Here is a 20,899-nt window from a genome sequence, read left to right as displayed (position 1 = left end):
TCATTATTTATAATTTTGTTTGGTGAGGGAAAAAGAATATTTTTAATGATATAACAAACTTAAAAAATAATTTGAATGGATTAAAAAAAGAAAAATCATAATATTTAAAACATAAAAATGTTGAGTGTTATAATGATGAAATTTTTAAATTCCAAAATATAAGATTAATAATATCAACGATTTGAATATAAAAAGTAATTATTACAATAAATAAATAAAAATAATATTATCAAATTAATTTTAAATATATAATAAACATTATTTTATAATTTAAATATATTTATTACTCTCTAGATAAAATATTTTATTTACTTATTTATTAATAATCATAACACAACACTAAACCTCTGACAATTACATTCCTTGAGAAGACGAAGAAATATGCAAAACATTCTAACGCTTCAGCGCCTTTCACAATTATATCGGAAGGTCGACCCCATTCTTCGGCGGAGTTGCTCCTCCACTCCCGCATCCCACTGCAGTTTTGGACATTCACTGGCATTAAGCCTCCACAACGACATACAATGTTGAATACCTTCCACCTCTTCTAACTCCGAACACCTATAAACATTTAGCTGTTCGAGCTTTGTCAGCTGTCCCAACCCCCGAAAGCCCTTCAATTTCACACAGAAGGTTGCGGAAAACTCCCTCAGAGATACCAATGTTTCAATGCATGGCAACTCCTCTAATTCTTCGCAATAATCAATGGACAGCCTCTGAAGTTTCGCAAGACCATAAATGTTATCCATTTTCCTCAAACTATGACAACCATCCAATGTCAAATATATGAGTGTATTTGGCAATGTTCCAACCTCCACCAGACTATTACACCTGTGCATGATAAGTTCTTGAAGGTTGGAGCAAACACCTTCAGCAAATGATACTTCTGATATCCCTGTTGCACTGAGAGTTAAGAATCGGAGCCGCGGAAGTATGCAGTGGTCAATGGAAGACTCCAAATCACTCAATGGAAGAAACGGCAGCTCTCGTATCAGCCGACAATTTTCTACCCTCAACTCAGTCAACTGAGTCAACAGTCCAAGCGAAGCAGGCAAACAGCTCAATTTCCCGCAGCCCCGTATTCGCAATTCCTTCAAGTTCCTCAAGTCACCCAGCGAAGCAGGCAAACAGTTGAAATTCCAGCAGTACTCTATTCGCAATTCCTTCAAGTTCCTCAAGTCACCCAGCGAAGCAGGCAAACACTTGAAGTTCCAGCAGTACTCTATTCGCAATTCCTTCAAGTTCCTCAAGTCACCCAGCGAAGCCGGAAAACATTTCAATTCGTTGCAGTCATAAAGCCACAATTTCTTCAAGCTCTTTAAGGAACATAGTGTAGGCGGCAGCGCGTCCAGCGAACCGCTTACTTCCAGAACCTCCAAATCATGTAGCTCTCCAATTGCACTCGGCAATTCTTTTATATTGGTTTGTGTGAAAAATAACTCTCGAAGTGACACCTGATGTACCACTTGCTGGTTGAAGGGAAAGTACCCCTAGAGTCCTTTGGGCTGAGACTCTACCAGACTGAAAATTGCTTATACAAAGAAACACACACACACAGCCATCTTTTTTACTTTTAAGCAAATTCTAATGTTTTAGGGTACATACCTAAGGTCCTACGTCCGAGAAGACCGTTAGGGTGCAAACCCTTCTTGGAGTTCCCTTCTTCTTTCTCTGACCTGCAAGACAAACAAATCAAAGAAATCAACAGTACATGTATAGAAGTTTATGTATAAATCATCTTTATGCTATAAAGTTAGTTATAAATAATCTTTAAGTAACTACTTTCATAAGAATTCAACACAAGAATCTCATAAGCATAAAGAAAGATTATTCGGGAACAAAGACGTGTTTCTTTATATATAAAGGCAAATAAAGTACATATATCGGAAAGATATCACCTGAACACCTTCAGCAGGCTCCAAGCAAGCTTCCTCCCGGATTCGTTCCAGCCTCCAGCCTTCAACAAGAGCTCCTTCCAAGTCTTACTCAATGATGATGTCAAGGATGAATGATCACCAATACACATGGAAACAAGGGTTTCCTATGCAAAATGGGGGAAGTGCAGGATGCACCAAGGACTTCAGACCTGGTCTAAGGGAAAAATCTCAGCATAATAATCTTGCTCTCCTTTCTCTCTCTCCTTGGCCTTCCCTTTGATGTCTTTTTATACCCTCTCCAAAGTAGTTTTTTAGTTAGGAGTTGGTTGGGAACAGTTGGGCCACGGGCACTAACAGGTGATCCAGCAGGTAAACCCGCGATCACCGCCCGAAAAAGAGGAAATTATATATTTTTTTTAAGTGTTTTAATAGATACACGCGGGTTGGGTATGACAGACCCGCGTGTACACGCGTTTAACACAGGGCAAAGTCGCGTACAGGGAATAAAACACTGTTTTTTAAATTTTTGGACCAGGTCTGGAAGGAGGGGTTGCCCTAGGCCATAAGTGCAGCATCACAAACCATAAGAGTGAGATTTGGAGCTATAACAGATGCCCCCTAATGTATGAGGTCAGAAGGGGAACATGATGGCCGAAATACATTAAGTAAGTACAAGGAAAGGAACTCTGCCGAAAAACCGAGGAGGACTTCACCAGAATTCAGCCTGCCAAGCCACCGAAAGGAGATCAGAAAGAAACACTGTCTGAGGCGGGCATACCCATGCTCAGGAAAAGTAAAGCATGTCCGCATATCAAGTACAAGCGGATCCACTAAGTATACAAGTATAAATGACTGTAAAAATACATAATGGATCATCTGATCATAATGAGTAAGTACATGTCTGAATATCACATATAAAACTGTCAATGATGCTGAAAGATGCAACGGATCACTGAAATCAAAGACTGATCCCATAAGGTACCAACTGAACATGATGGAATAGGATGGTACTACACTGCAAACTCAGGTGCCAGCATATAGAATGTCGCCATGACTGACTGCAACATATAAGGTGGAATGGTATCAACTAGCAGCAACAGGAGCAACTGTCAAGTGAACCAATGAATGCTGATACAACCTGAGGTCTTCACCGACCGCCGTGGTACATTTCTACACCATGGGAATAAATGATCTGAAGTCGACCATGTGAGAAATCGTTTGATTACCGGTCATTGATGTATACCGTTAACAAACGCGAGACTACTCACCGATAATGATAATGAGCGTCAAGGTACCCAGTACAATCTAACAAGTGTGAATAGATGAGCTGAAGTCGAACACCTGTAAGAATCTATCAATCAGGAGACAATGATGGTTTCCCACTGTCGATAGCGAGGAATCTGCCACTAATGACTGCAAACCCCAAGGTACTGCCAAATGGACTCTAGATCTTTGCCCCAGAGCAATGAGTCGGAGTCGATAGGGAAAGATCCGCTAGAAGGAAGGCATTAAGGCATCCTCCATCAATCTAGCGCGAGTGTAACCCGTAGGCCAATAATGTGGAAGGAATCGGACGAAAAAGATGTAGTAACCCAACCGAAAGTACGTTTCCGGCGTACACAAGATGTGGCTAGCGCACGGCAGAAACCCTCTGAACCAACCAATAATGAAAGCTGACACAGAGGCGAGGTATCCACCAATAGGGTCAAATGGAAACCAAGGTACTGCACGAATCCCAATGTGTGATAATGTATGCTGATGTCGAACACAAGGGAAACCACTCAGTCAAAGACCCATGATACTGATCGATGCTGAGCACAAGGTGACCTATCAATAATGAAAATAGGGCCAGGGTGCGGTCTCTAGGTCTGCCCTCAGAGCAATGTGTCGTCGTCGATAAGGACAAGACCCGCCAGCAAGAAGTCAATGGGGACCTTCTCAAACCGGCACGAGTGAAGGACCAATATAACTGATGTGATGATAGACATGACACTGACAACCAGGGATGGCCGACTGAAAAATGAGTCAAGAGACACCGCAGAAAGGCCGACTCAGGCTAACTTCCCTTGAACAAAAGCACGACTCAATGTGACTATGTGGCAGCATATAATGAATCTGTATAAGTTCGTCATGCAGGAGGCACGAACGAACCCTCCATATGATTGGAAGAGATAACCAATCGGGGGAGAACTGACTCGATAACAAGGTTATGGCTTACCTAAGTCAAACTAAATCCCACCCATGCGGAGGAGACTTTGTTTTGAGTGCTTTGTTCAAGGGCGACACGACTGACTCTAGCTGCCAACAATAAATGGAAATAATGTCCCTGTTCCCGCTCTTTTTGGAATATTTAATTTTTTTGTCTTTTTCTGATAAGCCGGAAAAAGAATAAAAGAATGCTATGGTACAGTGGAAAGAACGAGTGTCGGTGAAACAGATGCTCTAGTTCCTGGGAAAGGAACGTTCCTATGCTCAATGCAGGGAGGTGAAAAACTGGTCAGTGACACTCAGAGGTATGTCCCTTCCACGGATCTGGGTATGTCAAGCTGCAGAGGTCAAGGGTATGCAAGGTTGATTTTTTGCAGACGTCATGGTCAAAAGTGGGCTTAAACACGAGTCCAAGTGAAGCCGGCTATAGGCCAAAAGGTGCAAATGGTCAACATGCAATGCAGAAGTACAACTCAACACACATAGGAGCCTCTAGGGTATAAGGCCAGAACGAAGCGAAGAAGCAAAGAAGAATGAGTCTTCAACGCATAAGTCATGGCGGGACTACAGAGGACTCCCGAGCCTACTCAAAACGAAGCAGCATGGGCAACAAATGTCAGTGAGGTGCTAACTAGGATGCCCATGTAAAAGGATGGCTCTACCATCATGTCATGATTTAAAGAATCGGCGAGTGAAAATGGCTTGCGAACCATAACATGATGGGGTCGACCCTACGGCAGATGTATCGGTCAAATGGAGGCTAGTATGCATAATGCAACGGAAAAATGGTGTCCCTAACCTATATGCCAGTGAGAACACGATACCTGCCATGACGGGTCAGCAGTCATGGAACCGTCTCGAACCGTCGAAAAATGTCCAAAATGTCCTGAAAAACAACTCAATCTCGACATTCCAAGCTCCCAAGTTAAAAGTGACATGAAACCAAACAAAATAAAATTTTGAAAAAATTTTGCATTTTCAAAACTTATAAAAAGAAATTTTGGACTTACCATTTTCACCGTTTGACTTGGAGAGCAAATTGTGGAGCAAAAGGAGCAAACTTTCCCCGTGACTTATTCAACCGTTCAAACTTGCCGAAAACTTCCAGGTAAGCACTAAACTTGTCTTGCAATCAATTGTGATAGTTTTTAGGAAGTTTAATTAATGTTTCACCGTTAGATTTTTGCAAAAAATTGCTCTGCGGCGTACACGCGGGTTGGATGTATATAAATCGCGTATACGACGGCCCTACACGCGACTGTGTATAGGGTAAACCGCGTGTGCGCAGCGAAAAATTTTTATATAAAAAACTAATGGATGAAATTGATTTTTTCTTCCAGGATGACTCTCACATGGCGTGAAAGAGAGCACTCAGCTGTAGATAATGAAGTTATGGAGAATGATGAGGCATTAGATGCCTTACGGGGATGCGGATTGTTAAAATTCTTTAAGTTGCCGAATATGAAAGCAAATGTGCGTCTGCTCGAGAGACTTATTGATTACTGGGATGTCGAGGAAGAAGCTTTTATGATTGATCAAATGCCACTCAGGATAGAAGTGGAAGATATATATTTCATCACGGGCCTTTCCCGAAGGGGAGAGGTAGTCCACTCCCGGGGCAGGACCCGGAATAGTCTCAGCGTAGACGACTATGTACAACTTTACTGCCCAGGTCATCGGAAGGTCGGGAGTCAGATCTCGATCCCACACGTGGCGAGTTTGTCACTGCGGATAATCCTGTTCACCATAGCTCGAGTGAACGGGTCATCTTCGCTACATCAGGCATCACGAGTAAACATGAGCGTAGCAGTGGACTGTCTCACCACGGTGTTTGACTGGTGTACTCCCCTACTTGCCAACATGAAGGAGCAGCTTGCTTCTATCAGGAAGGGACAGACCAAGAACTTTGGGTATGGGACCATTTTATGCACATTTTTCTTCGAGAAGGTTCCTGCACTCCGCCCCAGGGTAGCAGTTCCCATCAGTAGTCCACGTGATCCACGTATGGGCCGGTGGGCTGACTTGATGAAACGTCTGGGGGGTGGGGAAGTGCCCAGGAATGCATTCGACGACGACTTTTTTGCTTGGTGGGAGCAACAGATCATCGCCATAGACGACTACCCCTATGCTGGACTGGATTTCCGAGGAGATCCTGACCTAGTGCTGCCACCAGATGCAGCATGGGGCGAGATCGGTAAGATTTTTTGATTTTTTATGATTTTATGATTTTTAGGATTTTTCAAGCATAATGATGAACTTTGAAAAATATATTTTTTTGATGAGATTCAAATGACTGATATGATGATCATGTTTCAGACATTGGGCCTGTGCGACCAGATGGATTCCCACGGCACGGACGGCGTGGCCGAGGAGCCGAAGAGGCGGCTGCGGATGCGGAAAGGACCCTCGCCAACGTCCAGCGACACTTGGCGAGATTGAGCTATCAAGTACCGATGGCCGAGATAGAGGACCTTCCTCCAGATATGCAGCGTCATGTGGTTGGGATGCCACGTGACTGGGTTCGCGTTTTTCGGCGCGTGGCCAATGCTATAGTTAGTTATTTAGCTGCTCATCCAGAGCCGAGGCATTAGATATGCCTGACATGATTATGGGCATTTGAGTCCCAATTTTGTATATTTTTGGACACACATATGTACACTCGAGACGCTTTGTGATATATATATATATACAGTTTGACTTTTTGATGCATGATTTTATGATGATGAATGATTGATATGCCAGTCTAATGCTTGATTAGCGATAGAATCAGCTAACCAATTTTGAGATCTTGGAATGTGCAAATAATTAATGTAAATAAATGATCTTTGCAACAACCTCACCCTTAAATATTGGCGATATAATGATGGATCTCTAACCCGATAAATGTTATTTAACTGAGACACTATCAATTGAGAATCAAGATACACTACCAACGAGTCGATCCCATAAGAGATTGCCTCGGATAATAAATTGATAACAGCTGTATACTCGGCCATATTGTTTGAAGCAGGACCGATACACACGCCTCTCGATGTCATCAACTGACCAGTTGGGTAATAAAGTACCCAAGCTGCGGAAGCAAGATTCCGAGTGTGCCGACTAGCACCATCGGCGAATCCAAAATAAACCAAATCATCCATCAACACCTGCCAAAGCAGACCAAAAGTGCTGATATCAGAAAAACGCTCGATAAGATATGTACAAATATACATAAAATACAAAGAAGCCATTGCCTGGTAAAACTAAGCAAAATACTTCTTTAAATAGAGCCCATTTCGGGGCTCCGCCAGCTTGTTTCCTTCGAAATCAATTAACTCATACGATCCTTTTTCTAAGACTCGTTTGATAATGAAAGGACCGTACCACATAGGCTTGAATTTGCCTGCCCCCAAGGCGTCCTTATCTTGGTCATAGACCAAGACAAGGTCACCTTCAGAAAAAACACGAGGTCTGACAGACTTATCATACTGAGTTTTGACCCTTTTCTTATGGGCCTCATTCGTCGTGGCGGCATCTCGACGCTGCTCATCGAGATGTTCCAGATGAACTAGGCGCTCCTCGAGACTCGAAGTCTCAGGAAGAAGCTCGACAGCCAATTTCAGAGATGGAATTTCACATTCGACCGGAAAGATAGATTCCACCCCGTAAACTAACTGAAAAGGAGTAAAACCAGTAGCCGTTTTAACGGAGGTTCGGTATGCCCAAAGAGCCGGATACAACATAATGTGCCAATTGGACCGATTTTTATCGATTGTCCGTTGGAGTATCGTCTTAAGAGTTTTATTGACCGCCTCGACCTGTCCATTGGCCTGAGGATAGTAAGGAGACGAATGCTCTTGACGGAAACCTAATTTAAAAGCCAATTCGGACATTAGCTGATTTTGGAAATGACTGCCATGGTCAGTGACAATCTCTCTTGGGATACCGAATCTTGAGATAACTTGATTGAAAAGAAACAAAGCTGCCGTGTCACTGTCGTTCTTATAAGTAGGCATGGCTTCAGCCCACTTCGTGAAGTAGTCTACAGCCACGATAATGTACTTGTGATTTGCCGCTGAAGGCGGATTACAAGTCGTAAAATCAATACCCCACTTAGTAAAGGGACCGACGGTGACAACGGGAAAAAGGGGAGCTGGATGCGCGCGCATCTTGCGAGTAAAAATTTGACACGGGTGACAGCGTTTTACCGCTTCCACACAGTCCTTAAAGAGTGAAGGCCAAAAGTAGCCGGCACGTAAGATGCGCTGGGCTGTAGCAAGCCCGGATAGATGACCACCACAAGCTCCACTGTGGCAATCATTAAGAACAGACTCTGCTTCCTCTAAGGTTAAACAACGTCGAAGAATTGAATCAACCCCTCGACGGTATAAAGTGTCACCAATGATAACATAGTTTTTAGCCAGGTGACGTAACTTGCGACGTTCATCCTTGGAGGAAGTAGAGGGAAACTTCGAAGTCTGGAGATAAACAATGATATCTCCATACCAAGGGTCTTGTGAAGAGATGAGGAATATATGTTCGTCGGGTAAACTTTCCTCATAAACAACATCCTCTCCACAAGGAAGCTCAGAAATTAGCTCCGCGAAGACCATAGATTTCTTAGACTTGGCGGACAAGAACTCGAGGTCGAATTCTTGTAAAATGACTATCCATCTATTATATTTGCCCCCAATCACTCGCCTACTGAGGACAAATTGGAATGGATTGACCGCCGCTAAGACAAAAGTTTTGCGTAGCAAAATGTAATGACGGAGCCTCTGGACAGCATGGACTGCTGCCAAGGCCAACTTCTCAACAGGAGAATAGCGGAGTTCAGGGCCTATCAAGCCTCGGCTCAAATAATAAATCACGTGCTCGACAAGAGCATCGTCTTCCTGAACTAGAACCATACCAATGGTAGATTCTGCTGCAGCGAGATATAAAAGGAAGTCTCTACCGTAATCCGGTGGACTCAAAAGCGGGGCAGAGACTAATGCCTTTTTCAAAGCATCAAACGACCGCTGCGCAAAGTCGTCCCACAGGAATGGAACTCCTTTCCGTAGCAAACGCATGAACCCTTTAGTGATCTCGGCATAGTTTGCTATAAACCTTCTTAAGAAATTGGCCTTCCCTTGAAGACTTTGAAGTTGACGAATTGAAGACGGGGGAGGCAACTGAACTATTGCCTCAACCTTGAAGGGATCAACCCGTATCCCTTCATTGGAAACTATAAACCCTAACAACCGACCTGATGTAACCGCGAAAACGCACTTATTAGGATTCAACCGGATTTTGTAAAAACGACATCGCTCAAAGACTAATCGAAGATGACTAGGATGATCAGTTCTCTTTCGAGAACGAGCAGCGAGATCATCTAAGTATGCCTCGATGATATGTTTGATGTCGTGGAAAGCGTAAGACATGGCCCGCTGGAAGGTGGCTCCAGCATTTTTAAGACCGAAGGGCATCTTTCGATATGCAAAGGTACCCCAGGGACATATGAAGGCAGTCTTATGCTGATCCTCAGGACGAATAGAGATTTGATTATAACCTGAGAAACCATCCATAAAGGAGAAAATCGCATTACCCGCACACTCGTCAATAATTTGATCAATAAATGGCGTGGGGTAATTGTCTTTTGGACAAGCCTTGTTTAAGTCCCTAAAATCGATGCATACGCGGATTGTTCCTTGCTTTTTGTCCACAGGGACTGGATTCGAAACCCAATCCGTAAGAGGAACAGGGTATATAAAACTCGCCCTTAGCAGCTTCTCAACCTCAGCTTTGATAGCCGCTGCTTTCCTAGGGTTAACCGGCCGAAGCCTTTGACGAATCGGTTTTGCGTTTTCGTACGTCTTGATCTCATGTTGGACTATAGAAGGATCAATGCCGGGCATTTCCTCATAAGACCAAGCAAATACATCACGATATTCCTTGAATAGGTCGGTGTAAATTTGAATTTCTTCAGGGGAACACTCACTTCCGATGAAGATATTCTCGATGATGTTAGGATTTTTAGAGATGTTTATAGGTATCGTTTTTGAGATTACCGACATATTACCTTCAGCACGTGTGTGTGTTGGAGCCAAAGGGTTCGATACCGTACAAACATCACTACCAACGAGCTCGGAGAATCTAGATTCTACTTCCTGCAATGGAGGAAGAAAATATGAGCGATGGTGTAAGTCTTCCCAAGGTCGATCTATACCCATCATAATTTCGAGGATTGCTTCTTCAGAAGGTAGAACCGAATCTAAGCAGTCCAAGGCAGAGTTAGAATCAAAGCTCCAAGCGGGGGCCACATGACCATCTAGCTCCTCTTCGGAAAAGGGAGTAGAATGGTTATCTGCAGAGTCTACGATAGCCTGATATCTAAGCTCAGCTGCAGATATAGGAAACGCCATTCCATTAACTTGCCCTTCAACTAATGTGGTCGTAGGTGAAGGCAAGGTCCAAGGGTCGGAAAAATGATGAGTTCGGAAGAACCCCTCTCGAGAAGATTCCTTGGATGATGAAATAGCATTGATTCTTGCAAAAGGAGAGGGAAGATCAAACGTACCCATCAATGAGGAATACATCCCTACTCCTAAATTCTCAGTCGGCGGGCGAGGGTTATCCACCAAAGGAACAGTAGAGTCGGAGGTTGCTTGAGGATCGATTGGAGCATAGTCCAATTGATCAACCTTAACGATTTTCCCCTCATGAGGAAAGCAAATGACACGAAACAAAGTCGAAACAACGGCTTCCATCTCGTACACCCAGTTCCTTCCTAATAGGAGATTATAGTCTAGGTTAGCATCTACGACTTCAACTTCGATATTAACGACCTTCCCTCCAACACATATAGGAAAGGCCGGGATAATCCCATGCGGCTTGTGAGAATGGCCATCAAATGCAGTTAAGACGGTTGGTGAAGGAACAGCCGAAGGTGAACCAATAGCCTTCCAACAAGACATGGACATGACGCATGTGGAAGCTCCTTCATCTATAACGGTGCGAAAAATATTGATTTTCCGGTATGTTGACTTTACTTGAAAAGCCATATGATGAGGGAGTCTCTTTTTGACATTTGACATGTCAAAAGAGAGCACTAGAGAGTTAGCTGAATCGACTGCTCCAATGGCGGAAAGTAAAGCACTTCTCTGAGACGGACACGACTGGAGAACTTCCAAAGCGGACATAGCACATGGGCTTTGAGCCAAATCCTCCACAATGGAGTAATTTTGAGCAGCTCTAGCATTGGGGTTAATTGTCGCGCGTTTGGCGGAACCTTTCGGTATCCTAGGTACAGTCTCAACAGGAGGTCGCTCAATATGAAGGTCATTACTTCCGGGAACCGTTTTATCCTTAGATGTTTCGGCTTCACCATAATCACGTGACCGAGTAGTCACGTTAACGTTTGAACCCATCATAAAAACATTTGATGCTTTTTCCCCTTCCTGGTTGCCCCCTGAGGAGGTCCCAGGATTCGAATTCGCGCCAGCAAGAAGTTGCTGCCCTTGGGGAAACGGGTTAGTCAACACAGCTTGCGAACTAGAAGTCCCTTGCTGTGCTAACAAGCGCTGAGCGTCTTCGATTTTAGGGCAAAGATGAGTTAGATGGTCTCCACTGCATAACTTGCAAGGAAACTTGACTTTCTTTCTCGACTCACCCTTACCACCACCAGCGTTGTTGCCGGATTTATTTGCATCGGGCTTCCCATCCGAGTTCTTCTTTTTACCACGTCCTTTCTTTTTCCCATCGGAATTTTGATTTCCTTTGGGGTTATTGGATTGGACGGCGTTAATGGAAGAATTTTGGGAAGCAGGAGGATTAGACATTGTGACTTGGTTGTTAGGAGCAGTTTGTAATGACAACTGCTGCAATTGATTCAACAAGTTCACTGTAGTTGAGTCTACAGACCCCACGATACCATCCGCATGCGGACCTGGCTTTGGCTTAGCTAAATCAACCTTAGATCCAGGAGCATCTGGCAAGTACTTTTGGAGGATCCCAGACTGAGAGTAGATCAGTTCTAACTGCTGGGCCCTGAAAATGGCTTGCTCCTCAGAATAGACCCCAGACATGGAGACATCCTTGGAGATCTCAGGTTGCAAAGACTTCAAAAACCACTCTAGACGGTACTCCGGAGGGATTTCGGCTTTAATGAGCCTTTTTCTCCGTCTCCATTCCTGTATGTGATCAGAAATGTGGGTTGCCTTATCCTGACGAAAGGTAGCCAGAAGTTCAGTTCCGGCATCATAGCGGACAGGCAACTGAAAGTGATTCAAGAAGATATTAGCTAAGTCTGCGAACGATGTAAAGCTGCCCCCTGGCAACTCTATGTACCATTTAGCCGCATTACCAGTCAAGGTGCGCTGAAAAAGTCTCAACCTAACCGAATCTTCGATGAGGGAGTTAGATGAGCACCACAAATGGAATGTGGTTACATGATCGCCCGGATCTTCACCACTCTTCCCTTCGAATTTTGGGATGTCCGAAGGGAGTTTGGTTGGGACCGGAGGCCAGGCTGGATTGTATCTGATAGGGTCGTTCGTTAGCTTAGTGAGATCTGGCAAGTTTAACGTTGCCAGAAATGGAAGCCTAGGAGGACCTAGGGGATTCCACCCAGACTGGGCAGAACTCCCCAAGTTCTGAAAAGATTGTCCTGGGATTTGAGAGGCACCAGGCTGCCCCAAGTGACCAGTAGAACCAGCTGAACCAAAGGGCAAGCCTTGTGGTCCAGCAAAATTCGGAGTTTGACCAACTCCTGCCGTATAAGCTCCATAGCTTGCAAAGTTTCCTCCTATAGAATTGTAAGGAGTCGATAACCCCTGATATGGGTTCCAAGCCGAAGCGAGGGGAGGAATACTTTGAAACATGCTAACCGTGGAATACGGCCTACTTCCTTGTTGGCCGATGAATGGATTCGCAGTTCCTGCGTTACTAGCCCCAGGGTTATTCCAACCTTGGAAAGGATTGCTGCTTTGTCCTATTGAAGAAAAAGGCATGGATCCTACCGTTGGGTTGGAATGTGGAATATGACCACTTCCAAAAGGAAAACCCTGAAATGAAGCCGATCCGCCCATCATGGACGTAGCGGCATTGAACGGAACTGACGGAATACCCTGTGATTGGGTGCCAAAAAGGAAGGAACCAGTACTAAAAGCATTGGTTTGGGCATTTCCACTCGTGGACGGAATGGAGGTAGACCCAACCAAAGATGTGCTAGCAAACGATCCGAACAAGGAAGCGGAGGGGATGGAAATGGTTCCTCCCCCTTGCACCGATGTTGGGGTTTGCATAGTCGCAGCACTTGTGGAAGCCATGCTTCCAGTAGTGATCATAAATGGTAAGCGCGTAGCGTAACCTGGACTCGCTGGTCTATATAATGGAGGCCCAACGTATTGCAATACGTCTGGGTAACTAGATGGTAGTGGAGAATTTGGAATCACTAATGATTCTGAAAGTTCTTCTACCTCTACGTTATCCTCCGCTTGAAAGCGAACTTGAGAAAAGACTGGAGCGTCCCTCTCTTGTTCAAAAGTACCAGGCCTTGCTTGGCCGCTAATATCCCCGAGAGGAGGATCAATCCCCGATGCGTCAGCCGGCGTGGGACGGACCCCACCGGTAGTATTCCCTCTGCGCCTTCTAGGAGAAGGCTCTAAACTAGGTGGCGAGAGACCACGAAGTCTTCGAGACCGTCTAGGAGACCGGTCAGCCACTTTGAATTTTTTGTTATGATCTTATCTAAAGACTCAAAAAATTAAAAGCTAGGCCAACTAGGAGCACAGAGCACACACTAAAAAGTTCCTAAAGATACAGCCAGTCAAACAACTTTCAAGTATTTCCGCTCCGGGTGATTGAGACCGGACACCAAAATACGAGAAAGTGAATCAAAGGGCCTTCCGAGGATAGTCTGGGATGATGAGGGCCCAGTCCTATCAGCGAAGGTATCAGAGGAAGTTACGCTGACCTCCTAACAACAGTCTGCGCCGGTGCAAGCCCCCAAGCTTCGCAAGGGTGCCCTCCGGAAGTACTGTCGAGAGTGATACAACGTCGACCTCAGGTGCCACGGGATTCCCCTCCGCAGCCACCTATGCAGATCCCTAGGAAAGGCAACTATGGGTACCAACTCGTCGCAGAAGCCAGGCGGAACAGTCGTGAGGTAAGTTCGGACAAGTAGGAGAGGGGGTATCTCTCTTCCCTGTCTTCACAGACCCTCGTGCTTAACTCCCAGATCCGGAGTCTTCCTGGTCTCCCTAACGCTATTGGATTTACTCTCTTTAATCAGACTCTTATGTTTGACGTTTTGTGTGGCCTTGGAGAGTTAACTCTCCACTCGCCTAATCCAAGGCCCTAAAATCCTAAACTTGTTGGTGTAATAACTAAAACAAAAAGTTCTAGTGGATTTTAATTAAGCGCTTGATTTTATTAGGCTGTTCTTTAAGTCAAAGGTAATGGAGGTGAAACTTGTGGTGTTTTATGGACGCAAAAGAAATTAATAAAACCTAGCTACATGCACATGCACTTTTGTTTTCGATGAATAGCAATTTCTATGAGGTTCAGAAGGCACTTGTAATATAAACAAAAAATTTTCCTTTTTCTTTTCAGACTCCACACTCACAAAAACTAACAAAACTAAATATGCCTAAAAAGAGATGCAAATCTTTCCCTAATGCAAGAACTAAATGTGGATGCACAATTCAAAGACTACTCTAAAAACAAAGAAGGAAAGTTGCTGCTTTACCAAATTTTGTCTTGCCACTGAAATGCTTAGATAGAAGATGATTTGTTACTAATCATTTCGTCCAAACAATAAAAACAAGTTTTAAGATAAAAAACAAAGCACTTTCACTTCGCAAAAAAGGAAATCAGATGAGAAGCAAGTTTAAGAAAGCGAAACTCAAAAACTTTCAAAAGATTTTCTTTCAATCAAACCAAAAAGTCTTTTTCAAAGGAAAAACTCTCAAAAATACTGACACCAATGATTGATAAACAAGCAACCAAACACTTTTGTGAATTGACACCAATGAAATGATGAGAACTCAACAAAAATAAAATGTGTTCGAAGTCGCTTTTGACAATCAAAAGCAGCAATGAAAGTCCAAGAAATCAAAAGACAAGTTTCAAGGAAATGGTAACAAACAACTTTCCCGAAACGAAGGAGCAAATGGTCATAAAAATGATTTCGTTAAGCAAACACAAATGTCATGAAAACAAAATGGACACAAAGATTTTAAGACAATCTTCCCACTCTGCCGAAACAGAGCAATCAAGATTCTTAAACAGAAACCTTGTGTGTCAAAAATCAATGACGCTTGCAATCAACGAAAAACAAGACTAGCACTCCTAGAGAGAGTTCGAAACAAGATGCCCCCTGTTAAACAGAGAACTGTCACTGGGAATTGACTGCTTTAAACTGACCCAAACCACCAGACAGACATTCAGCCAAAAGAAAAATTATAAATCTTGAAAATTATGTGATATACGCGCCTGCAATTATTTGCAGAATGCGTGTACACGCGACTGTAACTAAGGAAACCTGCGTATACGCGGGTTTACTTAGTGCAACTTGCGTATATACGCTTCTGTAATCCAGAAAAAGTGCGTATATGAAGTGTTTCAAGAAAAATAAAAAACACAAACTGAAAAACTGGAACAGCTTGGAGTTCAAGAAAATATCAAACAGTCAGAACCAACAAACAGAGGCACTGAGCCTAGATTGGCTTGAGGACTACCCAAACTAGGAACAACAAGAATGTTGTCCCCAGTGGAGTCGCCAATTCTGGTTGAAGGGAAAGTACCCCTAGAGTCCTTTGGGCTGAGACTCTACCAGACTGAAAATTGCTTATACAAAGAAACACACACACACAGCCATCTTTTTTACTTTTAAGCAAATTCTAATGTTTTAGGGTACATACCTAAGGTCCTACGTCCGAGAAGACCGTTAGGGTGCAAACCCTTCTTGGAGTTCCCTTCTTCTTTCTCTGACCTGCAAGACAAACAAATCAAAGAAATCAACAGTACATGTATAGAAGTTTATGTATAAATCATCTTTATGCTATAAAGTTAGTTATAAATAATCTTTAAGTAACTACTTTCATAAGAATTCAACACAAGAATCTCATAAGCATAAAGAAAGATTATTCGGGAACAAAGACGTGTTTCTTTATATATAAAGGCAAATAAAGTACATATATCGGAAAGATATCACCTGAACACCTTCAGCAGGCTCCAAGCAAGCTTCCTCCCGGATTCGTTCCAGCCTCCAGCCTTCAACAAGAGCTCCTTCCAAGTCTTACTCAATGATGATGTCAAGGATGAATGATCACCAATACACATGGAAACAAGGGTTTCCTATGCAAAATGGGGGAAGTGCAGGATGCACCAAGGACTTCAGACCTGGTCTAAGGGAAAAATCTCAGCATAATAATCTTGCTCTCCTTTCTCTCTCTCCTTGGCCTTCCCTTTGATGTCTTTTTATACCCTCTCCAAAGTAGTTTTTTAGTTAGGAGTTGGTTGGGAACAGTTGGGCCACGGGCACTAACAGGTGATCCAGCAGGTAAACCCGCGATCACCGCCCGAAAAAGAGGAAATTATATATTTTTTTTTAAGTGTTTTAATAGATACACGCGGGTTGGGTATGACAGACCCGCGTGTACACGCGTTTAACACAGGGCAAAGTCGCGTACAGGGAATAAAACACTGTTTTTTAAATTTTTGGACCAGGTCTGGAAGGAGGGGTTGCCCTAGGCCATAAGTGCAGCATCACAAACCATAAGAGTGAGATTTGGAGCTATAACACTTGCAGAGGGAGTACTTCAATTTTGCTGCAGCGAGTGAGATTTATGTGGACAAGCGTGCTCACATTTCCTAGTGTTTCGCTTGACATTGTCAACATAACGCATCCAAGTAAATCAAGATGCTGGAGTTTAATTAATTTGCAAAAAGAATCTGGCAGTCTCTCCAGAGCGGTGCTGTTAGACAGGTCGATGTGGTGGAGGCTGCTTAAATCACCAAGCGAATCTGGCAGACTTCTCAAACTGTAGCACCCATCCAATTGCATTCTGTATAGGCTGGTTAACTCACCAAAGCGCTCCGGGAGTGATTTCATTTCTGAGAAGCCATCCAACACCAATGTCTTTAATGATTTCAGAGAGCAAAATTCTTCTGGCAATTGTGTGACAGTGACCTTCCCTATAGATTTAAAATAAGGACAAATCACGATCCGTTCTAGCTGCGCCAGCTTCCCTATAGACTTTGGAATACTTGAGAGGGGAGCTTTAATCTTCAACTCTCGCAACTGTAAAGGTGCCTGCAAAATAAATGAATTATCAACTTTCAACTCTAAGAAGAAATATAAATGAATTATTATTCTGATCGAAAGATGAAATATATGTGAGACACTGTGGTACAATTACAATATATCGATAGTTAATAAACACAATCTATAATTCAACAAATCCTAATTTACCTGTGATTCCTTTTTCCACAATGTTTTTAATTTACGCCCTTCCACTTGTAGAACCCTTAAGTTCTTCAAGTACGAAATGGACGAATGCAGCGAAGAGTAGGGACAGCTGTCCCAGCGCAGCCATACGAGATTTGGAAACTGCACCTTTGTCAAAATGCGCTTCACAAGAACACCTCTAGAATGAAGAAGTTGCAAATTCCTCATACAAATACCACTGCCATGAAAAGGATACTGCTTATTGCAAAACTTCATAAAACAGTGCCAAAACAGTTCGCTACTTCTTTGGCACCAAGGCATTACTGAGCTGTAATAATCAGTTGATCTAATTCCGCGCACTTCGTTTATTACCTGTTCAGTACGAAAAACGATGAAGAATTTAAAAATTCTACACTGATTTCTGTAGAATAATTTTAATTTTCTACAATTTAGAAAGATTCAGTACTTACGGACGATTGTTGCAAGAGATCATCAATTTTTTCTGTAGAACGCCAGAGACGACGTGGCAATGAAGCGTCGGCAATCTCTCTTCCCATGTCTCGCAGGTGATCGTGCATTCTTATTTTGTTTGCACTATTCACCTCTACGAGGCATTTGTTCTCTAGATTTCGAAATCCCCACGAACCCTTTACACCTGATCCATCGCATATTCTGATGACTCTATCCCTGTCTTCTCCTATGAAAAAACAGGCAATATCTAAGAATATCTGTCGGTCCTCCATATCCAGTGCGTCGTAACTGATTTGAAGCCTTTGCTTTATCTCCTCCGGAAGTATGCGTTGAAGTTTATCCAGCTGGGCTTCCCAGTAAGATGCATCTTCTCCATTGAGAAGTGCCCCAAACACCTTTAAGGATAAAGGCAATCCACCACAGGCTTCTGTGAACTTTTTTGCCAAAGATTCAAACCCTGGGAGTGGATGTGGCTGATTGAAGGAATACAAACAGAAGAGTTCAAGAGAATATTGTGGAGAAAGGCCATTTAGGTTATACATTGATGACTCTTCGACTCCTGACCTTCTGAGAACATCTTTGCTCCTAGATGTAATCAGTATTAAGCTATCGGAGTGGAGTACAGTTTGATCAGGTAAAAGTTCATCAACCTGATCCATCTTATCTACATCATCTAAAATTATTAAGATGTTAGGAGATGAAATATGCTTTTTTAGAATTGTTTTTGCTTCATGGACATTATCTACTGGCTTATCCCATCCTAACTTCTTAAGAAGTTCTATTTGCAACACATGTAAAGTGCCTTTATCTGCATTATCTCTGACATCAGCTAAAAAGCAGCATCTACTGTAACCCGAACTCTTCCTATTAAACAGTTCTTTTGCCAAGGTGGTCTTTCCTACACCACCTAACCCCACGATCCCCACGATCTGAGGTTTTCCTGCATGCTGTCGCGGCAAAATGACTGTATTTTCGAAATCAATTACCTTGTCATCCAAACCTGTTGGATATTTAGCAACGTTCAAAACTGGTTTTTTCACCCTTTTTAACACTTCTTCAACCACATTATCTACCAGCTCTCCCTCATCGCTGGTTATTCACAAGAAAACAGAAAGGAAAGAGAACTAATGAGAAAAGAAAGTCTATACATATATCCCGTAACATAAAATAAAGTCTCTACAGCGTGCATCATGTAACATAAAACAATACAATAAGAAGACAAGTGTTTTAAGTTCTCACCCGTTACACGCTTCCAGCTCAAAGCCGCTTATTCCTGCAGCTTTAGAAAGTGCATTTCTCCAATTTTCAATCAGGCTGGGGTCATACCGCGACTTCTTTTCTAGTCCCTCCAGGGCTTTAGCATACCCTCCTTCTTTTCCCCGCGTCCACCGCAGCTCCTCAGGCTTCACCTTGTAAAACACCGGAATCACTGGAGAATTTGACTCCAACATCAAAACGAGTTCTTGAAGACACCAGGTTGATTCGGCATATCCGCTAGAAAAAATAGCCACGTGGACTGAGGCAGATCCAATAGCCCCTTCAATCTGAGGAGTAAAATAGTCTCCCCGTTGCAACTCAGGCTGATCTAGAAACACTCGCAACCCATATGATTGAAGACGCCGGTAGAGATGGCTGGCAAAAGTTTTCTTGACATCCGGACCACGATGGTTAATAAACACATCGTAGTCGGAATTAGGAGCGGTGGAGGTGGAGGTGGAGGCTGCGGCGGAGGAAGATTGAGCCATTGCTGATCCCAAAATACAAATAGAGGTGACGGGTGGAATGATATTCGACGCTACCGAAGCAGCTTGCGAGGGATGAGATTAGGGGAGAGTCTGAGAATAGCAGAAATTCTCCGAAAAAATGCAATGAAAAATGTTGATGTTGTGCACAGAAATTTAGATTTGCTAGGAATCTGAGACAAGCAGAAATTATGGGAAAAATTGCTATGAAAAATTTATAACCATTAAACCCTTGAGCGATCTCTCTGAGAGTCGTGTTTCAACGCATCAAGAGGGACGACTCCGGCAACGACTCCTATCTCTCTGTGTGTGTGAAGAGAAGAGGGAAAGAGAAGTGATTGAGGAAACAACTTGGCAAATGGGAAATGGGAAGATGTATAGGTGGTAGGCCCTGGACAGTTAAAAGTCTGACGGAATGTGAGAAGATGTATAGGTGGTAGGTCCTTGAGAGGTGGAACATTATCCTCCATCTCGCACAACGACAAAATATGAAAGGTACACGCACATGGGCGAGATGCGCTACAGTTTCGTTAGACACAAAAGTCAACAAAAGGTAGGGCAGTCGCACATGGCCGAGATGCTCGACCGCGTAGGCAAAAGCAAAAGTCGGCAATAAGCGGGCCCACTTGAAAGAAGCGATGGAACCTCAGCAGTTTCGTTAGACGCAAAAGTCGACAAAACGTGGGGCACTCGCACATGGCCGAGATGCTCGGCCGCGTAGGCAATAGCAAAAGTCGGCAATAAGCGGGCCCACTTGAAAGAAGCGATGGAAACTGCTAATGCTCGACCGCGTAGGCAACAGCAAAAGTCGGCAATCAGCGAGCCCACTTGAAAGAAGCGATGGAACCCTAGCAGTTTCGTTAGACGCAAAAGTCGACAAAACGTGGGGCACTCGCACATGCCCGACCGCCTAGGCAAAAGCAAAAGTAAAAGTCGGCAATATGCGGGCCCACTTGAAAGAAGTGATGGAACCTTAGTTTTGTGTACTCTGTAAATATTTCTTATTCAAAGTTGATTTTTTATTCAAATGGCTTTTAGTGAATTTTTTTGTGAGTTTTTTTTTATTTTTCTAAAATTTGATAATAATTTATTGGAATTTTTGATGTGTAATTTTGGTACAATAAAAGTACTTTAGAAATTTTTCAAGCGCTGAATCTATATATAATTAAAAAAAAGGGTTAATTAACACA

At 43.3% G+C, this 20,899-nt stretch overlaps 1 protein-coding gene across 1 annotated transcript; it reads right to left on the bottom strand.

Annotated features, from left to right (window-relative positions):
- Positions 1 to 401: 401 nt before the first annotated feature.
- Positions 402 to 20,083, bottom strand: LOC149209506 (disease resistance protein L6-like). Its single transcript, XM_089398648.1, has 5 exons — positions 19,207 to 20,083; positions 17,967 to 19,056; positions 17,521 to 17,868; positions 16,852 to 17,361; positions 402 to 1,469 (listed from the first exon to the last, which is right to left on the bottom strand). Exons 1-5 carry the CDS (start codon positions 19,710 to 19,712, stop codon positions 402 to 404), a joined length of 3,522 nt encoding a protein of 1,173 aa, XP_089254774.1. The 5' UTR covers positions 19,713 to 20,083.
- Positions 20,084 to 20,899: the final 816 nt, after the last annotated feature.

The sequence above is a fragment of the Pinus tabuliformis genome, chromosome 1_2, assembly GCF_031772625.1.
Source record: "Pinus tabuliformis cultivar Carrire ecotype Pingquan chromosome 1_2, CPIR1, whole genome shotgun sequence".
NCBI lineage: Eukaryota > Viridiplantae > Streptophyta > Pinopsida > Pinales > Pinaceae > Pinus > Pinus tabuliformis.
This window is presented reverse-complemented; position numbering and strand designations above follow the sequence as displayed.